We start from the raw sequence: 25,448 nt of genomic DNA, 5'->3' as shown, positions 1-25,448 counted from the left end.
CCTGCCCGCCCCTGGCGCCGCCGGCGTCCGTCTCCCGCCGCCACGAGTTCCCTCCGCGCGGGTCGGAGGTCACGGGCCCCGCGCGGCAGCGGCAGGAACAGGAGGCACCACCCCGTCCGCTGCTTTAGTACGTCCCGGCCTACGGCGGCCGCGCGGGGCCTTAAAGGGTTGTCGTCGGCGGTTCGCGTTTCTCGTGTCCGCATGACTGACAGCTGCGCGGCGGGCAGACGGCGCGCTCAGGTACTGCGCTGGTCTGGAAGATGTGGCCGGGGTCCTGCCGCCGCAGCGGGACCGGGACCGGGACCGGGACCGGGACCGGGCCCAGGACCAGGAGCGGGCCCAGAGCCGAGCCGGCGCGGAGTTCGTGCCCCAGCGCGGAGCCCCGAGCCGAGCCGCAGCAACAAGTGGCGGGGCCGGGGCCGGGGTCGCGGAGACGCGCTGCGGGGCGGAAAGGGGCTGACCGGCCAGCGAGGCCGGTGGGAGCGGGCGACCACGGGCAGGTCTTCCCGCTGCCCCTCCCGCCCGGCCCGGACGAGGGTCTTCCTGCTTGCAGCCTCTTCCTGCGAGTGCCTGGGGGGTCTCTGCAGCTGATTTGGGGATCCCATTCCCAGCCGCGGCCTGGCCCCTCGGGGCACCGCCCAGCCTACTCCCCCGCATAGTATCGGTCCCAGCCGGGTAGTTACCTGCAGCCCCGACGGCTGAGGGCGCGCTGGGAGCAATCGGGCCGGTGCCGGGCTGGGCCGGCGGCTCCTCTCTTCTTCCCAGGGAAGGGGCTGGGAGGGGGTGTGGGATGAGTCTGCACCTGTCCCAGGCCAGGCTGCGCTGGATCGCCCGCGATCTGAGGGCATCGGACTTCTGAGGACCCCGAGGGGAGCAGAGGCTAGGGAAGGTGGTCAGGGAGAGTGTGTTCGAAGAAGTACCCCTGAGCTGAACCTTGAAGAACACAGGATTTCCCCAGGGGCGAGCCTGAGTGTGTGAGAGAGCAGGACAGATCCGGGCAAAGGGAACCCTCGGGCAGAGACCTGGAGGCTGTACCTGCAGAGCAGCTCAAGGAGACAGGTTTGCACTAGGGCAGAGGAGGTGGTGGAGCTCGAGGTCATGGGGCAGGAACCATGGAGGATTTAAAGGGATGGGAGGCTGTGTCTCTGAAAATGGGGTGGGTTGAGCGGGTGATCCCGGGGCTGGGGTCTGCAGGGAGGGCAGTGTGTAGTGAGAGGCAGGGAAACCTCCCTGGAGGAGGTGAGCTTTGGGCAGTAGGGGGTGGATGTGTTACAAAGTGGCGCCTATGACTTACTTGCGTGTGCAGGCTCTGGGCATGTTCACTGGCCTGGGGTGTCTGGATCTCTGATTGGGATGGGGCCAGCGTTGGGTCCCAGGCATCAGCTAACTGCCCTCTCAGGGTGGATGATGGACTCTGGCCTCAGTTGGGGAGCAGGGAGATGGAGGGTCCTCTGGGTCCTGGGTGGGGCTGGCCAGAGCTGCTGCCTGCCTGGAATTTGTGTCCCCACCTTCACCTGGGCTCTGGACAGCTTCCCCAGTGGCGTTTGCCATCCCCCACCCTGCCACGTGCAGAGCCACGAGCTGAGGCCACTTCCCTTCCCTGCCCTCCCCCAGGCTGACTGGACGCACATCCTGTCCCCGACCAGAGGAGCAAGACGGGGGCCTTGAGTCACAGTGGCCTGGAGTCGGACTCGGGCTCAGCTGCAGAGGCTACCGGTGGCTGTGGAGGTGAGGGAGACAGGGGAGGGGCTCCGGGATGTCCGCTGGGTGGACATTCAGGAGCTAGGGGGGGATGGAAGGCTTCCTGGAGGAGGGGCCCAGGGCCTGCCCCACCCTTGCTCCAGCCCTGACTCGTGAGCAGTTGTTTACTCCGAGAGAGTGAGGGGAATGAGCCTCCCGCCCTGATGCTGGCCAGAGCCAAGTTGACATTCCTGGAATTCTGAGCGCTGCGTGTGGATTTGGGGGTGGTGGCCGGCTTCCTCTTCCTGAGCTCCTCCTCCAGCTCCCTGAGTTCCCAGGAGAGGCCATGGGGAGCAGCGTGGCTGCCGCTGTCCCAGCCTGTGCACGTACTCCCAACACCCGTGTGCACGGAGGCTCCTTGGGGCCCTTGATCCTCCCGTCTTGACTCTGCTGTGGCTCAGGCTGGACCAGAGGACCCTGGGGGAGCCTCAGAGGTCAGCCCTGCCTTGCTGCCGGGGCCTGGGTGGTCGTATGTCTGTGTGTGTGTGTGTGCACACGCTCTGGGAGGAGCAGGCTGGGGTGTGGGCCGGGCTCTCTTCAGGGTGGGCAGGGGCAGGAGGTGGTGGGCTGGGGGTGGGGCCGTGTCTGCTGCAAGGGTAGGTGGGGGCCCTAGCTTCTCCCCTGGGTGTGTGTGGAGCCTAGGCCTCTGGGGAGGGCCGGAGATGGGGACGGGAGAGCGGGGCGCGGTTTCTGAGAGTGGACTGTCCCGCCCCGGTGGTGGGGGCTCGAGGAAGGAGGGCCATGCTAATGTGTGGTTTGGAACCCCTGAGCCTCATTTCCTGCCGGAGGGGGTCACTTCAGGGCAGACCGGACAAGGGGAAATCAGCGATTGGAGTTTGAGCTGCTGAGACCCTCCAGCCCTGAGGGTTGCCCTGGAAACAGGCTGGCCACAGGGGTGACCCAGCCTGGGAGAGGGCTCACCCTGCCCCCTGGTCCTAGGTCACAGCCTCAGTTTCCTGGTCTGTAAAGTGTGGGTGGAACCAGAAGCTGCCCAGCGGGAGGGTCCCAATCCTGGCTGTGCAGGCGTGCGGTCCCAGGCTCGGCCCCTGGCCCTGCTTGCTTGGTAGATGTGGGCTCACACAGGGGGCGTGCGGGGTCGGGTGGGGTGAGCATACAGGCTCAGACGCCTCCCCAGGGTCGGGCGAGGTCACTGCCTGCCACACCAGTACTTAACGCTCTGGGCTCTGGGGAATGTGGAGTCGTGAGTGGTGGCATTTGCAGATGTGCTTGAGGCCAAAATGGCCCTAACCTACTGACCCTCCGGACATCCCTGAGGGTACTGCTCTATAGGGATCTCTGTGGCACGGGGCCGGGTGGGCACGTCTGTGCAAGGTAGGTGGGCACACACTGGGCACCTGAGGCAGGGTGCTCCCAGGGCCTGTGGTGGGTGGGAAGGCTCCCCCCACTCCCAGGTCCTAATTGTGTCTCCTCCACCCCCTCCTCCACGTGGCCTCTAGCAGAGAAATACCTGAGGGTGGGAGGATGAGAGGGGGGTGAGGAGGCAAGGCTTTGAGCTTGGGGTTGGCCTCGGTGGGCCCAGGAGGAGAGACTGGGGGCCTCTGGGTGGCGTCTCTCACGGGGACCCCTCCCCTAGGGACCCCTCCACTGGAGCGAGTGTCTCCCAGCCCGGGAGGCTGTGGATTGGGTGTGGGGAGAGGGCCCTGCCCAGGCTCTGTGTGTGGAGGGGGTACCAGCCTGCCTTTCCCCCAGGGTCGGGGCCTGGGTGGGCATTGGGGCCTGGCAGGCAGCAGGAAGGCGGACACCACAGGCCTGTTTGTGTTGGCGGGGCCCTGGCTCCTCAAAGCCGCCTCAGAGCCGGCTCGGCCTGGGGGCCCGGGGTGGGCGGGCTCCGCTCTGCTCTCCACCCTGAGCTGCCCCCACTGTATGTGTGCTCCTGGGCCAGGCCCCTGCTGCTGCTCGCGGCTGAGGCTCTGGGTGGGTCATGCCACTGGCAGCCACCCATCAGCTCCAGGCCTCCAAGTCCTCCAAGTCCGCGTGGGCAAGCGCTCTTTCAGCTTTTGGGGAGGTTTCTATTTGAATGGGACCTTGGTCTAGCCAGGTAGGTGTGGCTCACGGTCCCTCGGGGCCCCCCACCTGCCCCCACCCAGGGGCCATGGAGAGTCCAGAGGCCCAGCTCAGGGCGGGCAGGCTGTGGGGGTGTTTGTCTTGGGGCTCTCGCTCAGCCCCATCCCTGCTCCCTGCTACGTGTGCCGTTCTGGGGGGCGACGACGTGTTGGTCTCTGCTCTCGAAGGAAGCCTAGAGCGTTGAGTGGGGCAGGGAGGTGTCCTGGAGGAGGAGGCTGGGCCTGGGGAGGGAGGGAGCCAGCCCTGGGCCTGTCCAGCCCCTGCACCCGTGCCCTGACTGCAGTGTTGCATTGGGCCGCATAGGATGGGGGTCGGGGCCCTTCGTGAAGGGGCATTGTGGAGGCCAGAAGGGCTGCAGCTCATTCACAGAGGGTCCAGGGGCTGCCTTGCGCTCGGGGCTGGGAGTGTGGCCAGGCAGTGGTCTCGTCCACACTCAGCTTGGTGTTGGCCATGGGTCTTCCTCATATGTGAGGACCCAGGAGTGTTGGGGGGCCATGAGAGGTGCTGGTGGTCTGCCCTTTAGGGCCTGCCTAGGAGGCCCATCTCCCGATGCCCAGGTCTGGGGGTAACAGGGCATGCAGACCCAGCCTCAGGCCTGTGTGATGCTGGGTGTGATGCGTGCTTTTTGGCTTCTGGCATGTTGCTGTGGGCTTTGGCTTCCTTAGCTCCTGGGCAGGGGCTTCATCGAAGAACCTGGGAGGGGTGTGTCCCCACCCATGGCCCCTGAGGCTTCAGCAGGCTGAAACCCTCCCTTCACGCCCTCCACTTCATCCCTGGGCACAGCATTTGTTGAGGGGTGGGGGTGGGGTCCTGGGGCCCCAGGCCCAGGCGCATTGTCTCTCTGCTGGTTGGTGGGTGCATTCATACCCCCTAACTGAGCTCGGGGGAACGGGTCTCAGGTTGCCTGCATGGAGGAGCTGCGACTGCACCGGCTCAGTGGCCTCCTGCCTACGCCACGTGTGGGTTTGAGTGGACCAGCTGGCAGTGGGCTGCCCGTGAGGGGGTGGGCACCTGCCTGGGTGGTGTTTCGAGCTTCTGCAGCCCCCTCCTGTCCTGCTGCTGGGACGGCCACCTGCCCCACCCCCAGGCTGCAAGGAGTCCTGGTCTGAAGGGCAAGGAGTGGGGACAAGGCTGGGATGTCGTCAGACTCCCCTGCATGGAGCTTGGGCCCCCCTCCCCACGGTCCCTGGCTGGCCGGGGAGGACATATCCCCGTGTGAGTGCCAGTGGCAGGTGAATGGGCCCCGTGAGTCATCGATGCTGGCTGCGAGGAGAGTGCTAAGTCAGTGGCTCAGGGCATCTGTCTGCTCCGAGTGAGGAGGGGACAGGGTGCAGGGCCTCGGGGGGAAGTGGACAACACAGGCTAGTCCCAGGGGTCCAGGGGTCTGGGACCTCTGGGGGGTGGCACACCACTGCGTGCCCTGAGTCTGTGTGTCCATGTCTCCGAACATGCGTGTTCTCTGTGTGCACGTCCCTGCACAAGCGTTCTCTGTGTCTGCGTGTACAAGCCCGCCTTCCTGTCTGCGCGTCTCAAAAGCCTGAGAGGCCAGAGGTTGGGGATGCAGCCTCCCTGGTCTGGGCCCTGGTGGGTGGTCTGGCCCCCTGAGTCTAGCAGTGCACCCCCACCCGCCCCCGGCCGCCCCTCTGCCCCTGTAGGGACCCGGTCCCCAATGGAGGGCTGTCCCTCTGCTTCAGCCTGCCCTGCCCCAGTGGAGGTGGGACGAAGTGCAGCATGGCATGCATCCCGCCTGTCTTTCCTCCGCAGAGCTCCAGCCTGCCTGGGCTGCGCTAACGGCTAGCCCGCCCGCTGGCCCGCCCTCAGAGGCACCGAGCACCGCCTGGCTTCTCTCCAGTGGCAAACCCAGGTATGTCACGGCCTGACCGGGGCAGCACTGGGCTGCCTCCTGGTCTCCCCCACTCCTGGCCCAGCGGCCTGGCCAGTTGGATGCTCCCCTGGTCCTAGGACAGACTGAGGCCCAGCCAGCCAGATGCTGCTTCCTGAGTGCGTCTCGTTGGGGCCCCACCTGCTAGTGGAAGGGGACTCCTGTTGGGGAGGGGCTGGACTTTGGGGACAGGGTCCCTCGGCTGCAGCCCTGGTGCGCCTGTGTCCTTGCTCCGACTGACCCTCATGTCCTTGGGTGAGTTTTCCTGTTTCATCCCAGATCAGACTCCCCTGGTCACCTAGGGTGACAGGCGCAGGGCTTTGTAGATGGGAGAGGGGGGTGGCAGGAGTTTGGGGGGATGCTGGAACAGCGCTGGCTGAGGGAGATGGAGCTGAGGACATCCCGGGTGCTGGGACCAGTGTGGGAACCCAGGCCGACACCCCCCGCCCCCCGCACCCCAGCGTGATGAAGGGTGAGGGCTGAGCCTGTGGCCGCGTGGGGAGCCCTGTGTGTCACTGCTCCCCTCCCAGCTCAGCTCGTCCTCATCCTTTGAGGCCTGGTCCTGGGAGTCAGGCTGCTCCTCCTGGTTCCCCGCCTGCCCCGGCCCCAGTGTCTTCCAGGAGGATAGAGCTGACAAGCCGGCCACAGGTTTATTTATGCCACTGGAGGTCCAGCGGTCCCTCCCTGGGTTGTCTGACCCTGGGCTGCATGGGGGTTGGCTGACTGTGACCCTATCATGGGGGTTGGTGTCTGTGCAGGGCGTGTGTAGTGGGGTTTGGCTTCTCTGACAGGGGGGGTCTCCTGCTCAGCCCGGGGTCCTCCCTCAGCCTCCTGTGCCAGGAGTGCACTCTGAGCATGCACCCTCACACACACACTGTCACGTGCAGGGACCTCCTCGGCCCTAAGTGTCCACCTTCAGCTTGGGTGCGGGGGCTGGGTGAGTTGGGCCAGAGGCTGCTGGGAGTCACCGAGATCTCGAGGGTTCACCAGCTGCCACTTGCTCCCTGGGCAGGGCTGTGGACGCTTGTCTCTGCAGGGGCCTGATGGGGGCCCTCCACTGCCTGCTCCACTGGGCCCCTGGCACATGGTCACTGTTGTGTCCCTTTCCTGGGGCCCAGACTCGCCAGAGAGCCCTCAGGGGAGGACAGGGTTGAGGGGCCATGGGAAGTCCCAGGCCAGCAGTGTGGTCCAGGCAGGGACTCTAGGGCTGTGCTGTCTCCCTCTCCACCAGGGCTAGCTCTGCCCAGGGAGGACTTGCCCGCAGGGCTTGAGCTGCAGTTCTCTGCAGAGCCCTCGGGGGGCAGCAGAGGGCTGGTGCTAGCGGTCCTCGGGGCCCTGCAGGGCTGCCAGACCTCACTGGGCCCCCACCTGTCCACACATCCCTAGCCTTGCCGCCTCTCGCACCACTCAATCTCTCAATCTGTCACTCTGTCAGCATCGCCAGTGTGCCCCCCCAGCCCTCCTCCTCCTCTTATCTCCTCTCCTCCCAGCTCCCCTCCCACTCCCCCCTTCCGCCCCCCTCTTCTTCATTCCTCCCTCTCCTGTCCCCTCTGAGCTCTGCTGCCCAACCCTCAGGGACCTTGAGTGAATCTTTCCCTCTTTGCACTTCAGTTTCTGGGACCGTCCCATGGGGTGGACACTGTCAGGCTGGGTAGGCCTTGGCCACAGCTGCTAGCCCACGGTACAGGGCACAACCATGCCTGCGGTGGCCTCCCTCCCCCCAGGCCCTGAGAGGAGGGGTCTCAGCCCCTCCTGGGCCTCTGGGCTGCAAGGCCAAGGTCGGGGGGGCATCTGGGCCACATGCTGATGTCTCCCCCCACACCAGGGCCCCAGAGACTGTGCCGCCCCCACCAGGGGGGTGGGCTATGGGGGCACAGCTGTCCCCATCTGTGATTGTGGGCCTGTGTGAGCACCCCTAGGCTGTTCCTGGTGTGTGTGCACACCATCAAGTGTGCACACCCAATGTGACAGGCTAGTGTGCACACCACCAGTGCAAGGGGCATTGGGGCATGTTCTGGGGTGTGTGCAAGTCACTCCGGGAATCTGCGAGCCTGGCCTAGGTCCGCGTCCACCTGCGTGTGTGGATGTGTCTGGGAGGGTGCAGGGTCTGACTTCCAGCCTGGGCTGGTACAAAATAAAATTTGGGGCCCCTTGGTCAAAAATTATCAAGAATTTCAAGACAATGGCAGTGCAGCATCAAACCAACAAGGGGTCCGGTGTGACGGCACATGTCACACGCGGGTAAAGCTGGTCCTGTTGCCTGCCCAGGGAGACAGGACCAGAGGAGAGGGGCTGGGAGGGGCCTGAGGTCAGCAGCCCGCCCTTCAGCCCTGTCAGCCCACCCTGGCTGGGCGAAGGGGCGGGGTGCTGCCAGGAGTTGAGCTCTGGGCCTGGAGTGGGGTGCCGACCTTCCACGGGGCCTGTCTTCGGGCCCCTACTGATTATTCCTGCACTCCTGTGTGTTCCGGCCCCTCCCTTTAAGTCTGAAAACCTGCCGGACATGCCTTGCAGAGTGACACCGTCCCTGGCCCAGGGCTCCCCAGAGCACCCACCCTGCTTTCCCTCCCTGGCCCCTCTCAGGACCTTGCCCTTTAAGCCGCAGCTCTGCCTCCTCCCCCCGCACTGCCTGCCCGCCAAGGCTGAGTACCCCAGTCCCAACAGGCGCCTGTCGGCACCCAAGGTGTGAACTGCCAGAGCTTTGGGGTCCCAGCACAGCCCTGCCCAGCCCAGGGTGGAAGTCGGGGGGCTACTTGGAGAGTGCGCACCCCACGTGTGTTCCGGGGCTACCTCGGCTCTACCTCGCTCTGAGTCGGAGGCCTGGGTCGGGGAGCAAAGCCGGAGCCACCCCAAGTTGCCACCACAGAGCAAGTGGGTCACCCCTCTATTTGCATAGTGCTTTGCAGATCTGTGCGGTCAGAGGTCTCCAAGCCCAGCGGGGCAGCGGGGTCCGGGTGCAGTGCGGCCGCGGGAGACGGCCCGGGGCGTCGACCCCGGGGCTGAGAGCTGCCTGGGCCGCAGCCCCCGGCCCCCAGTCCCTTCCGGCGCTTCCCCTGCCCTTCGGGAGCATCTTCCTCCCGGCGGGGCGGGGCCCGGGAGAGGCAGGGGCGCCGGCGCGGGCGGAGGGGCCGGGCGGGGCGGGGGCGGGGGCGCGGGGCCGGGGCTGCGATTGGCCGGCGCGGGCGGAGCGGTCGGATGTGCTGGGCGGTGTGGCGGCGAGGGGAGGGGTCCGCGGGGGCGGGGCGGGCGCGGATTGGCGGGCGGGCGCGGGGCGAGCGCGGGGCGGGGCGGGGCGGGGGGCGCGGGGCTGCGGCGGGCAGGCGGGCGGGCAGGTGTCCGGGGTCTGAGCGGAGCCGGCGCGGGCCGGCGGCGCGCGGGGCCGCGGCGCAGGGGCCGGGGCGCGAGGCCGAGCGGGCCCGGCCGGCGGGATGCGGCGTGCCGAGGCGGCGGGCGCGGGGCGCTGAGCCCGGCGGCGGCCCCGGCGCGATGCGGCGCTCGAGCACGGACGAGTCCACGTACCGGCGCAGCCCGTCGCCGGAGGGCAAGGAGCCGGGCTTCGCGCGCGGCGGCCCGTTCCGGCGCTGCAGCAGCCTGTACGGGGGCGCGGGCGCCGGGGACGGCGGGGGCGGCGGCCCCTTCTTCGGCCTGCACGCCAACCCCGGCCCGAAGGCGGCCCAGGCGCGCTACACATCGCCCAAGGGCAACAAGTACGTGGTCTTCTACCTGGACCTCTCCTTCATCTTCCTCCTAGAGCTGAAGCGCTGCAGCATGGCGCGTGGCTGCCTCCAGGGCGTCAAGTACCTCATGTTCGCCTTCAACCTGCTCTTCTGGGTGAGTGGCGGCGGGGACCGGGGTTGCCGCTCCGGCCCGGCGTTGGGGGGCCCGGGGAGGACCTAGAGTCGCTGCGCCGGCTGGGATGGGGGGCAAGACACCCAGGAGGTACAGCGGGGTGGGCGGGCGGTGTGTGCCCGAGGTCGCTGCTCTGGCTGGGGGCCAGGGCTGGGCCGGCCATGGGGAGTGTTTCCGGTACCGCGGGGGTCCGGCCGGGCCTCTGCACTCTGGGCGCTGTCCCGCGCCTCTCCCCTCTCCGGTCCCTTCCTGAGACCCGACGTGTCCAGCACCTGCGCGCCCCACAGGGCGGCCGGGCACTGCGCCTCACCTGCGCCGCGGTTCCAGTCCAGGCCGAGGCCAGCAGTGCGCCGGGACGCCAGTGCCTCCCTTCCGTTCCCTCCCCTCCGCTCCCTCTGTGCAGTCTGCTCCTTTCTCTCCCCCCACCATCGGACTGACCCACAGGCTCCAGGGACCCCAGTTCCCAAGAGGCTGCAGGGGCTAGCTGGTCCCCAGTCGCCCAGGCACTGGGGGAAGGGAAAGGAGGGTATGTGTACAGAAGAGCGCTCTGGCCGGGGCCACACACTGAGCAGGACTGCAGGCCACCACGAGTGCTGGGGAGATGTCTGGCTTTCCTGCCTCCCACATGAGTGAGGGACTTCCATAACTTTTGCTGAGCTGGGTTGGGTTTGCTCAGACAGGAGGTACCCATGTCTAGGGTCAGAGGTGTTGGTGCTACGGGGTGCCTCCTTCCCCCCAAGATGAGGGACAGAGTTGCCACCCAGCACCTGCAGGGAGCATGTGGGCTGAGGCTGTGGGAGGTGTCACACCTGCCCAGGTTGGAGCAAGCCTGGTCAGGCCTGGGGCTCCACTGGCTGGGCTGGGGGAGGCTAGGTGGAGAGATGATGCCAAGGTCACTTCCTGCTCAGTGTTAATTCCTGAGCCAGCCATCCCACAACTGGGAGTAGGGGGTGCGGCTTTAGCTCCCGCCTGGGCTCCAGAGAGGCTTCATTTGCATTTCATTTGCATTAATTTACATGTGGTCCAGTTAAAGCCAAATGCCTGGAAACCCAGGTCCACTTTTTACACATCCCTTCCATCCTGGGCCCTGGCTCTTTTCTCCCGAGCTTGGTGGGGAGAGTTGGGGGTCACTGGGAAGGGTGGCTAGCCTGAGTTGCCTGTGGGGTGTGACTCAAGGAGGCTTCTGTCCCAGATGTCTGGTTCTAGAGGGGTTCACCCCAAGGGTTTGTTCTCTGCATGGGGCTCCTGGGAGGGGTGAGGCCCAGGCCCAGAGCAGAGATGGGGCAGCTGGAGCTCCACCTCAGCATGTGAAGGGGGCGTTGACCAGCTGCAGTGGGCACCAGCGTGGTGAGCACTGAGCAGCTGGCAGGGTCAGCAGGCCCCAGGAAGCGTGACGAGAGGCGGCTGCAGGTGACGGCGTGACCAGAGCTGGCAGCTGTAGGTGTCGTCTTGACGGTAGTGGGCAATGTAGGTGGCAGATTGACGGAGGGCAGTGGGGGTGAGGGTGGTCAGGTCCCAGGAGGTGGGCAGGACCTGCTTCTCCCCTCACCTGCCCTCCACAGTGACCTGGACACCTGCCTGCAGGGAGGGGGGGGGACCCTCCTGCCGGCCTGTACTCTGAAAGCAGCCTACCCTGTGGGTCCCCATGTGGAGCTGTCTTTGCCTTGTCAACCCCTCAGGAGCCTCCCTGCCAGCTGCAGGCAGACACGCTCCGCCAGTCCCTGGTGGATGGTGTGCTCAACCCGGAAAAGAACAAAGCAGGAACCCCCTTGGGACCCCTTCCTGGGCTGGGAAATCCAATTCCCCTTTATTATCCAATTACACCTCCTAGCCTAGCAAACTGGGCCCCTGCTGCTGGCCTCGGCCCCTCCCTGCCCCAGCCTGGTGCCCAGCAGGGGTCCGAGACCTGGGGGTCAGAGAGGGGGCCTGGGCCTGCCCACAGGAAGCACGCAGAGGCGAGGGGTGGTGGGAATGGCTGGGAGGCCAGGCATGACATTCACTCTGCTTTCTCCCTGTGCTGGTGGCAGCTAAGCCCTTCCTGCTGGTGACAGAGGCTGCGGGTGGGCGGGACGGGGGCTGAGCACCCCTTCCTGGGACACTGGCTCCTTGCTGTCTGGGGCGCTGGCCCCCCACAGGAGTGTTTTTGCCCCCCACTCCATTTCCCTCTCGTTGGGAGACCAGAGGACAGAAGGCCTCTGGAGTGTCATGCCTCAGTCTCCCCACTGGAGCTAACTGTAGGGGTCAGGGCTGAGGTGGTAGGAGGGGTGTCCCCACAGGCTGGATCTCAAGACCCTTGCCCAGTCCTGACCCCACCCTACAGGGCCAGGCTGGGCCACCGTGGAGGGCCCTGGCCAGTGGGGAGATCATTGGCCTCAGCCTGGGGGGGGGTAGGAGGAGTTGTGTCTGGCAGGGCAGCCGTGCCCGTCCTGGTGTGGCACCCAGAGGGGGTGGGTGCTGGGGGCCCTAGGAGTGGGCGGGGCGGGGGACTCTGGGTGCAGGAGGGCACAGGTGCAGGCAGGGGGTAGGGAGGGGTCCTGAGGGCGCCTGGGAGAGGTTGAGGGGGGATGGGAATGAGGGTCACACCCATGCACCTGCTCAGAGGTCAAGGTACAGTGACTCCAGCTTCCTCCTGCCCTCATCTTGGCTCTCCTGCTGCCCAGCCCCTGCCTGGCACCCCTTTACTTCAGGATTCACCTCAAAGCCCCGTTCTCCCAGAGGCAGACTCCTGCAAGGCCCTCATGCGGACACCTGGCCCCATACGCACCTGCACACCTGGCTCCCTGAGGTCTCTCTTCATGGGCTGAAGCCTGACTCCTCTGGCAATGCCACCCCCTCCCGCCCTAATGTAGGGCTGGACCCCAGCCCTAGGGTGCCCCTGGCTGAGACTGCAGTCCCTCACTGGGCCTGGGGAGACTGCGGGGTCCTACTGGGGGGAGGCGAGTGGGAGGCTGGCTCGGGAGCTAATTGGCTCTGATTTATGACTCTTATTTATGTGGCCTGTTTGGGGGTTTCCTTGGGGACTCCTGGGTGGGGTCTGGGAGGGCAGTGCTGAGTCCTCCAGCCTTGCGTCCTAGTGGGCAGGAAAGTGTCACCCATCTGTCCCAGGGTTGATCTCCCCGAGCCTGTGTGGCCTGGCTGGGTCACTGGCCTGTCTCGGGGGAGGAAACAGACCCGTCTGCTGTCACCAGTGCTTGGAGCCGGGTGCCCTGAGGTGGGAGCTGGGAAGGCGAGTCTGTGCAGCTGGGCACAGGGGGAGGAGAGGCACAGGGGGGCTGGCGGTGGGGCCCTCGGAGTTCAGAGCCAACCCACCCCCAGACCCATACCTGCCCTCCCGCGGCAAACAGGGCCCTCACTGGGCAGGGACAGCTATGTGGGGGACACAGTCTCACTCCTCAGAGGCATGCAGGGGTGGTGGGCAGCTTAGGGCCAAGGTCCCTGAGACAGGGCGGGGGGTGTCTCCTGGGAGCCCATTGATGGAGAGGGCCATGTGCAGGCCCGGGAGCTGGTGGGGTGTACCATATGAGATGCCCACACGGGGTGAGGGGGTGGGGGCTGTGCAGCCCCTGGGGGGGTGGGGGTCCTGGGGTGGGGGGAGAGGATGGAGGCGCTCTCCCTGCCCCTCCCCCGCTCTGGGTGAGGGTCTCAGGGCTCCCCCCAGGGCAGTCGCTGCGGCCCTGGGGCAGTCTGGGTGGTCCTGGGTGGTCCTGGACGTGGACCTGGGTTGAGACAGGGCTGAGCTCAGCACGGTGTGGGCGCTTCTGTGGCTCCGCCGTGGCCGGGTGCCACAACTGGGACTCAGCCTCACCGGCCCAAGTCCTCCCAGATTTGGATCAGCGGAGCCGAGGGCCCCTCATCCCGCTGCTCCCTGGAGGCATCCCTCCTGGTCCCCACTTCCTCCGTCCGGGCTGCTCCCCGCTCTGCCCACCCCCTGCACCTGTGCTCAGGGCCCATCTGCGTGGCTGGGGCGGGGTCGAGCTCTACCTGCCAGCCTACTTCCTGCTGCCCAGGCCACTGTGGGACCCAGGGCAGGTCCTGCCCTCCTTGGGGCCTCAGTTTCTGTACGTGGGGGCCCTGGGTTCTCCCCTTTGATGAGGGGTAGACGACGCCCGGCTGGCCCTTGGGCAGGGCACCCCGAGACTGGTGGAGGAGGGACCCACAGGTGGCAAAGGGCTCTGCAGAGTTGCGGGCCCCCACCTCGCCCTGGTCTTCCCTGCAGTTGGGGAAACTGAGGCACGCCACAGGCACCCTGCCCGAGGTCACGGGGCAGGGCCAGCGAGCCTCTCAGACCTCAGACCTCGTGGCTCCTCCTGGTGGTGCTGGGGGTGTCCCTGTATTCTGGTTCCAGTTTCTTCCTGCGATGGGGTGGGGCAGGGCAGGGGGGTCCTGCTGCTTGGGGGCCACAAGCAGGGTGGGTGGGCGGTGGGTAGGGGCAGCCTCGAGATGGGCAGAGGGAGGTTGGGGGGATTCTGTGGTGGGACCGGGTCTGGAGGGTGCCTGGGAGCAGGTGCTCGTGTCCCCACGGTGGGGGGTTGCCTGGCAGTCCCAGTCAGGTCAGGTCAGGATGCCACAGGAGGCTGTCCTGCACGAACTCTCGTCCTTTGGCCAGGGGCTGGCTGACTGGGCAGACGGAGACGCTGGGGCCTGGGGAAGCTGATCTGCTCTGTGGTGGCAGCGCTGGGTCTCCAGGTCCCCACCTGGGTCCCTGCCCACTGTGCCCAGCTGCCCAGGCAGAGCCCTCCCCACTGTGGTGGGGATGGTGGGCAGCTGTGCCAGACAGTAACAATCCATTTCGGGATAAAGGCTCTGACGCTGGGACCCAGTCGTGTGTGCCCGTCAGGAGTTCGTGGCTCTCCCCATGGGCTGGGGGTGGCAGCTGCTGGTCAGAGGGCCCTGCCTGCCCAGCTGTGGGCTCCAGGCGGCTCTGGCGTTATCCTGGGTGGCTGTGTCAGGCCTGTCTGCCCGGTGACACAGACAGGCTCCAGAGGGCCTCTGTGAGGGTCCCCAGAGTCCAGCCTGCTGGGAGGGAGGGCGTGGGGAGAGGCAGGCCGGCCAGGCCACTGTGTGGATAGAACCTTCTAGACATGAAGCAGAGGTGGAGCGGGCTGCAGGTGGGGTGGGGGCTCTGTCTGGGGCAGAGAGAAGTGGCCTTTGCTGCTAAGGGCTGCAGGGGGCCTCAGAGGGCAGGAGGTCATGTGGCTGGAGGGGGCCTGGGTCCCAGCTGCACCTCCCCATCTGCGGCCCTCGCCCCGGTCTCCCGGCCTGCAGGGCAGCGCTGGGCACCGCGTGTCCTCCTTGGCTGCCCTGAGGATCAAGCCAGCGAGGAGCTGCCCTTTGGGGCCTGGCCTGGCGATGCCCCTCCCTCTCCACTCCTAAGCGGCCCTACCTGGTCCTTGTCTCTCCTCAGATGCCTCTTTGCCCTCCAGCAAGCTCCTCCTGCCCTGGAGGGTGGGCTCGGAGCTTCCTGGAGCCCCCTGCTGGGGCTGCTCTGCTCCCCTCCCCTACGCCTCCTCTTTGGACCCTGGCCTTGGGGGGTCCTTGGTCAGCGGGGCTATCTCCCAATGGGCCAGGGTCAGGTCTCCTCGCCTTCGAGCCTTGGGGGTACCTGGGGGGCTCCCAGGGTCGAGTGAACAGGACCGATGACGTGGGGGCATCGTGGGGGCTCGCTGGCATTTAAGAAAATTAATTCCAGTCAATTGCATAGATTTTAAGTGGACAGCACTGTGACTTGTCACCCGGGTAGCAACGTCCAGCAGAGGTGGGGAACATTTCCATCACCCCAGAAGGTACCCCCAGCCCCTTCACGCAGTCCCCCCAACCCCTCCCTGGGGCACCTGCAGACCTGATTTCCAGCACAGTGGATAAATTTTGCCATTCTTTTTTTTTTTTTTTTTTTTTTTTTTTTTATTTTATTTATTTATTTTTTCCCCCCAAAACCCCAGGAGATAGTTGTATGTCGTAGTTGCACATCCTTCTAGTTGCTGTATGTGGGACGCGGCCTCAGCATGGCCAGAGAAGCCGTTCGTCGGTGCACGCCCGGGATCCGAACCCGGGCCGCCAGCAGCGGAGCACGCGCACTTAACCGCTAAGCCACGGGGCCGGCCCATAAATTTTGCCATTCTTGAACTTTGCGTAGATGGCGTCCCCCCATGGCTGTTCTTGGCTGGGAGGACCGTGTCATCCCATGACGCCCAGCCCCCACCCTGAGGCTGTGCCGGCTGGCGGGCGAGGGGCTTCTGGGCACAGGCTTGGCCCCTGCGGGCACCCAGCCCTCCACCTCGTTCCAAGGACGTGGCCAGCTGCCCGGCCATCTGCCACGCTGAGCCATGTGGCCGGAGGGGCAGCAGCAGCGGGCCTGGAGGGGGACGGTATCATCGCCCATGTGGTTCCCACCTGTCTAGCTCTGGGCCAAACTGAAAAACACACGGACAAGAAAGAGACGGCAGGAAGCGGGTGCATGAGGCAGGCACTGGGCTGGGGCTGGGCTGGGAGAGGGCCGTGGACGGGGCGTGTGCTCGTGGTCTGTGGGTGGGAGACAGGGAGGCCACAGCTGATGGCAGGGCTGGGATGGGGGACCCCGATGGTGGGCTGGGCTCCTCTCCCAGGCTGTCGAGGGGTTGGGGTCTGCTCCTGGGCCCCGCCTGGGCTTCTGTCTGGCCAGGGAGGGGGTCCAGCCAGTGTCCAGGCAGTGAGCCAGTGGGGCTGTGGAGGTGCGAGGGGACATCAGTACGGTTGGGGTGGGATCGCGGCCCCCCAGCTATTGCCGCTCCGGCCAGCCTGACCCAGGAGCGACCTGGAGCTCCTGGCCCCCGTTGGCTCGGCTCCGCTTCCCTGCGTTTGAAGTTCTCATCTGAGTCTAACGTTTCCTCCTGCACTGGGAGGCTGTAATTTTCCTGCCAAAATGTTTTAAAAGCTGCGTATGCAGAAACATTTGCAAAATTACAGGTAATTTTATTAACCACGTGCGTGCACTTGGTCAGTGTGTGTCTGTGCAAGTTCTCAGTGACTGGTCTGCATGAACGTGCTTGAACGTGGGGGGGACTCGGGGCTTGTAGGGGCAATGGGTCACAGCACCATGCCTGTAACGTGTGTCTGCGTGTGACAGCGTGCATGTGTTGTTTGGGTGACACTGTGTGACAGCGTGGGCTGTGTGTCTGTGTCAGTGTGTGTCTCAGCGTGCGTCTGGGTGACAACCAGCGGTGTCTCTCCTGCCACGTCAGGATGGAGGTGAGGACATGTCGTGGAGTGTTAATGAAGGCAGGGCTGGGGGTGGGGGCCACCCCTCCCGGGTCTCCTGGAACCTGGACCAGACCCCCACCCCATTCTGCCCGGGGGCGCCCTCCCAGCACCCTTCCACACATCCCCAAGGGGCGAAGGAGCTCAGATCGGCTCATTTTCCCGCTGACAGGAGCCATCCGCCAACGCAGTCCTTGAGGGCAGAGCCAGAGGCAGCAGCTCAGGTTTTAAGTAACACCCCTTTGCGCCAGCCCCTCCCCTCTGCTCCGGGACCTGCCACCAGAGGCAGCCCCACCCACCGTGGCCCCAGCCCGGGGGCTCAGCCCCGAGATGTGACCCTCCCCGAGTGGGGGCTGCTTGGTTCAGCAGGGGACATGCTGTGAGCCGGGCGTGGGGCCTGGGGTCTGCCAGCCTGGCCAGTCACTGTGTCCCGAGAGGGTCTGACTTCCAGCTTCCTCCACAGGGAGGCAGCCACCCTCCCTGAGCCAGGTTGCTCCCCTGCCCCAGTGGAGGGCAGAGGCCCATGTGTGGGTCTACATGGTGGTATTTCTGCACGCAGCCCCCCACTGGGTGGCCCCAGCTCCAGCCTTCCCCCAGGGTGCTCGGAGATCCCAAGAGACCCTGAGGCCTTGGGGATACGGTGCTGAGTGTCCCGATGGGCAGCCCCTCAGCTCCCTGTTTCCCGTCTGTGGGTCAAGTGGGAGGATTAAATGAGCCGGTGCCTGTCTCCGCCTCCTCTCTGCCCCACGATGTCACAGTGGTGCCTCCTGGGGTGGGCGGAGTTGCCCAGGGCTGCTGGTGGCCCACTCTCCCTCTCTCCTGGTAGCCTTGCGTGGGGCCAGCACCATGGACAGCACTGTCCCCGCCCCTGGAGGGGACCTGACTCCATCCCACGCAGGGGTCATCCCCCTCCCGCAAGTGGGGGCGTACCCCCGTACAGCCAGCAGATCCCGCTCCGCCCTGGGGCTGTGACCAAGCCAGCTCTGCGGTGCAGATGGACCTTCTCATTAGGCACGTCACCTGGCCTCTGTGCCCCCCGGCTGGGCCACTGGTTCCTCACGCTCTGGGCACACACCCAGGCACATGCACACTGGGCCCATGCACTCCAGGCAGGCACGCGCACCACTCCCCTGGGCGGGTCCCCCGGCCTCCCTGCCACCTCCGAGCCTCCTCTGGGCCTCCTGGATCTGATGTCTGGGCAGCCCCTCTGGCCGCCTAGCTTCTGGAGCCTGGTTACGGCACCGAGTTTGACCAGGAGCCATGCCCAGCGGCGCTGTGCACAGGCCTCACAGGTGCGAATCCCAGCCGAAGGCGGAGGCTCTTGTCTCCGTCCGTGGGGGCCCCTCCAGGAACTGCCACGGCTCTGCAGTCACTGCTAGGAGCAGATCAGCCACTGCACCAGGGTCCCCTCAGCCTGGTGCCCAGAAGCATGGGCCAGGCCCTTCCTGCACCTGGTCTGTCAGTTCTCCCTGCCCTTCGCCGCACCCCGCCTGGAGCTGCAGCCCCCCACTCTGCCCTGGGGTGGGGCTCAAACAGGCATGATGACCATCCGGCCAGAGGAGCCTCATGTTGGGGAGGGTGGCGGCTCAGCAAAGCATCCCAGGCCCTGCCCTGAGCCAGCAGCATCCAGAAGCCTTGTTCCTAATTTTTAAACAGAAACTCTTGTTTTTTGTGAAAGGTGCAAAGTGGGGCAAGGGGGAGGGGCTGGAGAGGACCCCGTGTATGCCCAGGGCTGACTGGACCCCCCACTGGGGTGGTGGGTGTTTTAGCTGGGGGGCTCTCCTGCCCCACTCTGCTCCAGGCAAGACCCCCATATGCTAGTAGGAGGCCTGGGCCAGAGCCCCTGGCACTCTGCCCACACCCTCGGGAGCCCTTGGCTGCTCTTGCTCTGGGGCTGGGAGCTGCGTCCCCCCATAATTGCAGTCTCCTGCCAGCCCGGCTTAATGCATGGTGTGCATGCTCCCTGGCAAGCTAGCAAGGGCCGAGGGCAGCTGCCATCGCCCACCCCTACCTCCACCCTTGCAACCAGGGCTGACGTGCTGGTGGGGGAAGGGTGAGCGAGTGCATGGGGGAGGGGGAAGGCCTCCTCGGGTGGGGGTCTCAGGGCCTGTCGGGCCTGCCTGAGTCATGGGGTCCCTGCCAGGATGGAAGCCCCAGGCCTGGGGATCTGGGCCAGTGGGGGAGGGCGGTGTGTGGCCGGCCCTGGCTCCCCTCAGCTCTTCCGCTGACTGATGGGCGGAGACTCATCTCCCAGCCTCAGTTTACTCTTCTGGGAAATGGGGTGCAAGTCTGACCATCGAGGCCTGGGAGGCTTTTGTGGGGCGATGTGAGGCTCGTGGTGGCCCTGGGTGGATGCTGTGTCCCCTGGAGTCTTGTGGCCCAGCCCATCCTGCGGCATGCAGGGTGAGCACTCTGCACATGCCCTGGGGGCAGAGCCCGTGGGAGGGCTGGGCCAGACTGTGGGGAGACGTCCCAGGTGGGGTGGGGGCGCTGGGTCTCGTGTCCTGTCCAGTCCTGGAGTGGGGTGGGGGCCCCCAGGGCTGCCCAGCCTTCCTCAGAGTCCATCAGCCATTGGACCCCAGGTGGTCTCCTGAAGCCCAGGTCAGCATTTGTGGGGGCTGACCATCCCCCACCCATGCCCCAGAACACATTCCCCCATTTCATCCTGAGATGACTCAGAGCCCAAGGCCTCGGTCTGAGGACCATGGGCTGGATCCTCAGCCCCCTCGGCCAGCCCTGGCCCACCCCTGCTCCCAAGGCCGGAGGCCCTGTCACCACGCAAGGCTGAGAGCCCTCTCTGGATTCATCTCCTCCCTGTTCTTCCTGTTATTTTAATTGATTTTTGTAATAATGAGCAATTATGAAATTCAATAAAAGCTCTGGTGGTGGAGGGGAGAGGCAGTGAGGGCCAGGGAGCTGCTTCTCTGCTCTGCTCCTGCACCCGTGCCCAGGTGTGGGACTGCGGGGGCCTCTAAGGTGGGTCTCCTGGACTGCTCAAGTCCAGAGAGGCTGCGGGGCTGGACCCAGCCCAAGGGCCGCATGGGCGGGCAGGGCGCAGGCTGGGTTGTAGGTCAGAGGGGGCTGCTTCCTGGAGCGGCTGGTGTTCAGTGGGGAGCCCTGGGGCCCCTGCCTGGGTTGCCTCAACAGGGTCATTGAGGCAGGGGCAGGCACCCTAGTCGTGACCCAGGAGAGGAGAGCATCCTCAGACCACCCCCACCCCATCAACCACAGCGTGACCAAGCCGTAAGTGTGGGACCCTGGTGTTCCCATCACTGTGGCCGTGGATCAGGCATAATGTGTCAGGACAGGACTGGGAGGCGCCTGGCCCCTGGAGGTCAGCGAGGTGGCCGAGGGTGCACGGGGCCCACCTTGGATGCCACCCCAGGCTGCCACAGGGGCCTGGTGGGACTCCCGCCTGCTCTGTCCCCCGGGTCCCGGGTGTGCAGACGGTGGCCTCACTGCCCCTCTCTCTCCCCGCCCGGTGGTCCCAGCTGGGAGGCTGCGGCATCCTGGGTGTTGGCATCTGGCTGGCTGCCACGCAGGGTAACTTCGCCACCCTGTCTGCCTCCTTCCCGTCCTTGTCGGCTGCCAACCTGCTCATCGTCACCGGCACCTTCGTCATGGCCATCGGCTTCGTGGGCTGCATTGGGGCCATCAAGGAGAACAAGTGCCTGCTGCTCACTGTGAGTGCGGGGGGGACGTGGCGGGGGTGGCGCTGGGGCTCCCCAACACACAGCTCCCCACCTGTGCAGACTCTCCTCAGGGATGGGGATGGGGACAGGTCACTGTGGTAGCCCCCTGGGGGCCTCGGTTGGGGTCTTCCAGGCCAGGCTGAGGCTGTGGGCGTTGGGTGCTGGGGGGCTGCTCTCTGAGACGGTGCCAGAGCTTGGTGGAGGCCTCCCTTGATGGGACCCGCACATGTGTGCGCACACATGCTCACCCCATACACGTGTGCGCACACATGCCTACCCCATACACGTGTGCGCACACGTGCCCACCCCATATACGTATGCACACGCGTGCCAGGCAGGGCCCCTCCAGCCTATACTGGGCCTCTTTCCTCCAAGACGACTCCCCCCGTGACCCCCTCCGCAGCTCCTCTCCCAGGCCTCTCGACTCCCCAAGACCCTCTGTTGAGAGGCTCTGAGCCTCCCCTCAGCCTTGGGGATGGACTCACAGGCAGGACATGTTGCCGTTCTCGGAGAGGTTAACCACACATCATTACGAAGGAGGAGGCTCCCCGGGCTCCTTACCTGCTAATGTGCCCGCAGAGGTGGGGGTGGCGGGCCTGCTCCAGCCCTACACCCCCTGCTTCCAGAGCGTCCTTTGTCTGAGAGCCCTCGCCCGGGGTGGGGCCTCCGAGGGTCTGGGAGGGCAAGTCCCCCATCTGTGCAGCTTCCCCAGGTGTCCAGCATATTTCGGATGTGCCCATCAGGGCTCAGGGCTCAGACCCCTCGGAGCAGCAAGTCAGGGTGCGGCTGGGTCCCCAGCTGCCCTGCTCGGGGGCTCGGACCCCTCGGACAGAGGAGGAAGCTGCAGTGCGTATGGGGTCCTGACCCTGGCCTTTCCCATGGGCTGACCTGGAGTTCAGAGCCTGGAGCCTCCTGGGGGCAGCGTGGGCCCCGAGTCCTGAGTCCAGAATGAGGGGAGGCCAGATCAGGGACCCCAGGATAGGACAGGCCTGCTCCCCTGGCCTCATCCAAGGCCCTGTGGGGCAGGGTGAGGGCTTCACAGAGAGCGCCGTGCCCCCTGCTTATCCTGGCTCTTGGCCCCATCCCCTCCTTGCTGGAGGAGGAATGTGGTGGGAAAGGCAGGGTGAGCGCAGGCTGCCTCTGCTGCTCAGTCTGGCCTGGGGGGGCCGGGGCCAAGGTCAGGCTTGTGCCCCTGGGGGTGCTTGAGTGGTGGGCTGCCGCCTGGCGGGCAAGGTTGGTATAGTCAGAGATGGAGGCTTCTCCAGCTCGAGGTGGCGTCTCCCGCACCTTGTCTTGCCTGAATGGACGTGGGCCACCCCTGGCTGCCCTGAGGGGTGTGACCTGGGGCTGGGGGTCACATAGCCGGCCCACCTCGTGCCAGGGCCCCCTGGAGCATCGCTCCCTCCGCCCACCCACTGCAGGGACACAGGCACGGAGCACACGCCTGTGCTCGCAGATGTGAGGCTTGTGCTCCAGAGGTTGAGTGAGATGGGACGGCCCTGGGACAGAGACAGGAGGGTTCTGAGGGAGGTAGGGCAGCATCGGGGGAGTGTGGTGGGCTCTGGGTGTGGGGACCTGGCTGGGGGTCCTCAGCAGCACTGGGTGTCCGTCTGAGGTTTGGGTCCCTGCCCTTGGAAGGCTCCAGGGGCTTGGGGGCGGCTGGGGGCCGTGGCAGGGCTGGGCTAGGGTCGGGTCGGGGTTGCTGAGGCGTGTCCCTCCCCCCAGTTCTTCGTGATGCTGCTGCTGGTGTTCCTGCTGGAGGCCACCATCGCCATCCTCTTCTTCGCCTACACAGACCAGGTATGGCCACCTCCACCCACCTTCGGGTGTGGAGGCTCCATCCTCACCGCCCAGCGAGGGGCCAGGGTGCTGTGGGTGACGGGGCTGCGGGCAGGGCTGAGAACGGCTGTCCCTGTGGATGGACAGAGGCCCCTGCATCCGACCCACTGCGCAACCCGGGGCCGCAGGTTTGGTCTTACCCACAGCCACCGGAGGCCCAGCCTGGAGGGAGACGCAGGGGCCCTGGAGGCTCCGGGAGGTCTCTGGTCCTCGGGGGCAGAGCAGTCTCATGCCGGGAAGGGAAGGCAGGTGAGTGGAGCTGTGTGCTCTCGCTCCCTGAGCTCCCGTCGGTGGTGGCTGGGCCAGAGCTCCCAGCTCCTGCGTCCTGGGCTGCATATTAGGGATGGGAACAACCTCCCCTCCCCCATTTATTTATTTAATCCTGTATTTACATCAGGGCTCATTTGCATGTATTTTGTTCTTTGAGTTATAATCCAAGAGTATGTTATTTTTTGCTCATCGTTCTAGCTTTGGCCACAGGGAGCTCTTTCAGTTGGCCCTCGTGTCCCTCTGGCATGCCCCTCAATGCAGTTTTTGGGGAGCACTTCCTTTCTGGCGCTGGAAGAGCTCCAGGCCCACCTTGGGCATCTCCTGCCCCGGCCCTGAACCAGCTCCTTCTCCAAGGGGCCCTGGTTCCTTCACTGGAGGACAGTCTGAGGAACCAAGATCTGGGTGGGGGTGCTCCTTGCCACGGGGTGTCGTGGCTTCTGGGCCTCAGCCGGCAGCACGGAGACGTGTGTACAGACACGGCTCTCAGTATTTCCGTCCCTGGCCCTCTGTCCCTGTGCATGGAGCTGAGTTCACGCTGCTGTGTCAGACTCTGATCCATACTCCAGTGCTCAGCGTCACGGGAGGCCCACGGAGTCGACGCGGCAAAGGCTGGGCGCTGGGGGGTCTTCTGGGAGGAGGTGACTCCAGGGAGGGGGCAGCGGGCGCCGGGGGTGGGAGCTGGTGTGGGGTCTGGATGAGGGAGGTGGAGGCTGGTGCGGGGGTGGCCCTGCTGACCCCACTGCACCTGCAGATCGACAGGTACGCCCAGCGAGACCTGAAGAAGGGCCTGCACTTGTATGGCACCCCGGGCAACGTGGGCCTCACCAACGCCTGGAGCATCATCCAGACCGACGTGAGGAGGGGGGCGAAGGAGGCGGGGTGCAGCGGGGGGCGGGGCCGGCCGGGCGGGGCCGTGGCTGAGACGAGGGGCGAGCCCCCACCTTCCCAGCCCCCACGCCCTCTCCCACAGTTCCGCTGCTGCGGGGTCTCCAACTACACTGACTGGTTCGAGGTCTACAATGCCACGCGCGTGCCCGACTCCTGCTGCCTGGAGTTCAGCGAGAGCTGTGGGCTGCACGCGCCCGGCACCTGGTGGAAGGCGGTGAGCCCGCGCCCTCCCGCCCACCCGCCCTGGCCCCGGGGACCTGGGGGTGGAGGGCCGGCCCCGGTGACGCCCGCTATTCCTCCAGCCATGTTACGAGACGGTGAAGATGTGGCTCCAGGAGAACCTGCTGGCCGTGGGCGTCTTCGGGCTATGCACGGCGCTGGTGCAGGTACTCGAGCAGGGCCGCCCCAGGAACCTCCTGGACCCACCCAGCCCCCCGCCCCACGGCCCCAGGCAGAAGTGGGGCCCATGGAGGTGGTCAGGGATGACCTTCACGGGAGGTGACCTCTGACACCTGGGACAGAGAGGCCACCCCTGGCTCCTAAGCAGAGAGGCCTGTTTTCTTCTAGTGGATGAAGGCGCAGACTGGACGCCTCTGTGCTGCAGACCCCTGTGCACAGGGCCAGCCCTGTTCCTGCAGCCCCAGGCCTGGCAGCCATGGTGGCTGGTGGTCATAGGCAGATCGAGGGTGGGCAGCCCAGGCCCTGGTGCCCGGGTCCAGCTGGCCGGCCCCTGCTCCCCTGCCCTCAGCTTCCTGGCCACCATGGAGGTCTTTTTTTTTTTTTTTTTTTGGTGAGGAAGATCAGCCCTGAGCTAACATCCATGCCAATCCTCCTCCTTTTGCTGAGGAAGACTGGCCCTGGGCTAACATCTCCTCCACTTTATATGGGACGCCGCCACAGCATGGCCTGACAAGTGGTGCCTCGGTGTGCGCCTGGGGTCCTAACCTGGGCTGCCAGCAGCGGAACGTGTGCACTTAACAGCTACGCCACGGGGCCGGCCCCCCCATGGAAGTCTTGAGTGTCAGCAACCCCGGGGGGGGAGCTTAAGATCAGTCAGTGGCAATAAACTCAGACATGAGGGCAGCCCCCATTCTGGGGGTACACAGAGGGGGGTCGCAGGCAGATCAGACGGACACTCTTAGAGGTGATCACGGTTGGATGAATGGGTAGGGGGCAGGCCGCTGGGGGCCGCCAGGCTGGTGGGGAGGGGGCATGTGGCACAAGGCCCAGCCTGGAGCTGATGAGCCCTGAAACAGGCCCTAAGAGCCGCCAGCAGAGCCCAGGGTGGCCAAACTCCAAGGAAAGGCGTGTCTGGGGGCTAAGCCCTAGGAACCCTCGGGGTCCCCCTATGCCTGTGGTGGGTGGGTCCCGTCCGGAGGCTCAGAGAGGGTGTGGCTGTCATGGACCCAAATTGCTGGTTGTGGGGGAGGCATCCCCAGAGAAGGGGCGTACCAGGCCATCCGGGAAGCTGTGGGGTGGGATCCAGAGGCCCAGGCTTTTCTGGGTCAGGGCGCCTGCTGGGGGCAGGACCCCTTCTAGGCTCATGGTTCCCTGGAGCGGCCTCGCCCAGTCCTCTTGTGTGTCTGCAGATCTTGGGCCTGACCTTCGCTATGACCATGTACTGCCAGGTGGTGAAGGCCGACACCTACTGCGCATAGGCTGCCTGCTGCCCGCCACCCCCGCTTCGCTGCCAAAGGACATCGCCCACCAGGGAGACGACCACATCCCCACCCACCTCTCCCACTGCAGAACTCCATGCCAGTCTGGGCATGGGGGAGGGAAGGAGCAGGCAGCTGAAGCCCCCAGAAGCCCTGGCCAGGCCTGTGAGCACCGTGCTGGAGGCAGTGGCCTAGTACTGGCCACGTGCCCGGGGCTGGGGGCGGGAGGGGCTTCTGGCGCTTTTTACATCCATGTATTCTCCAGAGCAGTGTTTTTCCCCCACACCCCTGTCCAGGGCAGGGGGATGGGGCCAC

The 25,448-nt window shown here is 65.8% G+C and overlaps 1 protein-coding gene across 7 annotated transcripts; it reads left to right on the top strand.

Moving 5' to 3' along the window:
• The first annotated feature begins 105 nt into the window (after positions 1-105).
• TSPAN4 (tetraspanin 4) lies at positions 106-25,448 on the top strand. 7 transcript variants are annotated; one of them, XM_058526077.1, is made up of 10 exons: positions 106-127; positions 1,615-1,728; positions 5,590-5,689; positions 9,456-9,535; positions 20,278-20,469; positions 22,204-22,278; positions 23,339-23,440; positions 23,558-23,689; positions 23,778-23,861; positions 25,065-25,448. In XM_058526077.1, exons 4-10 carry the CDS (start codon positions 9,473-9,475, stop codon positions 25,131-25,133), a joined length of 717 nt encoding a protein of 238 aa, XP_058382060.1. In that variant the 5' UTR covers positions 106-127; positions 1,615-1,728; positions 5,590-5,689; positions 9,456-9,472; the 3' UTR covers positions 25,134-25,448. The 7 variants fall into 7 exon arrangements, with proteins under 7 accessions (XP_058382060.1, XP_058382059.1, XP_058382058.1 ...); XM_058526076.1 differs by lacking the exon at positions 106-127 and adding an exon at positions 182-240; XM_058526075.1 differs by lacking the exon at positions 106-127 and adding an exon at positions 825-1,059.

This window comes from Diceros bicornis, chromosome 31, assembly GCF_020826845.1.
Source record: "Diceros bicornis minor isolate mBicDic1 chromosome 31, mDicBic1.mat.cur, whole genome shotgun sequence".
NCBI lineage: Eukaryota > Metazoa > Chordata > Mammalia > Perissodactyla > Rhinocerotidae > Diceros > Diceros bicornis.
This window is presented reverse-complemented; position numbering and strand designations above follow the sequence as displayed.

Bases quoted from the DNA above. Each gene is read 5' to 3' on its own strand.
- TSPAN4 (XM_058526074.1), top strand. From the start codon at position 9,191: ATGCGGCGCTCGAGCACGGACGAGTCCACGTACCGGCGCAGCCCGTCG. The intron at 23,441-23,557 runs GTGAGGAGGGGG...CCTCTCCCACAG, and splicing joins GGAGCATCATCCAGACCGAC to TTCCGCTGCTGCGGGGTCTC. The intron at 23,862-25,064 runs GTACTCGAGCAG...GTGTGTCTGCAG, and splicing joins TATGCACGGCGCTGGTGCAG to ATCTTGGGCCTGACCTTCGC.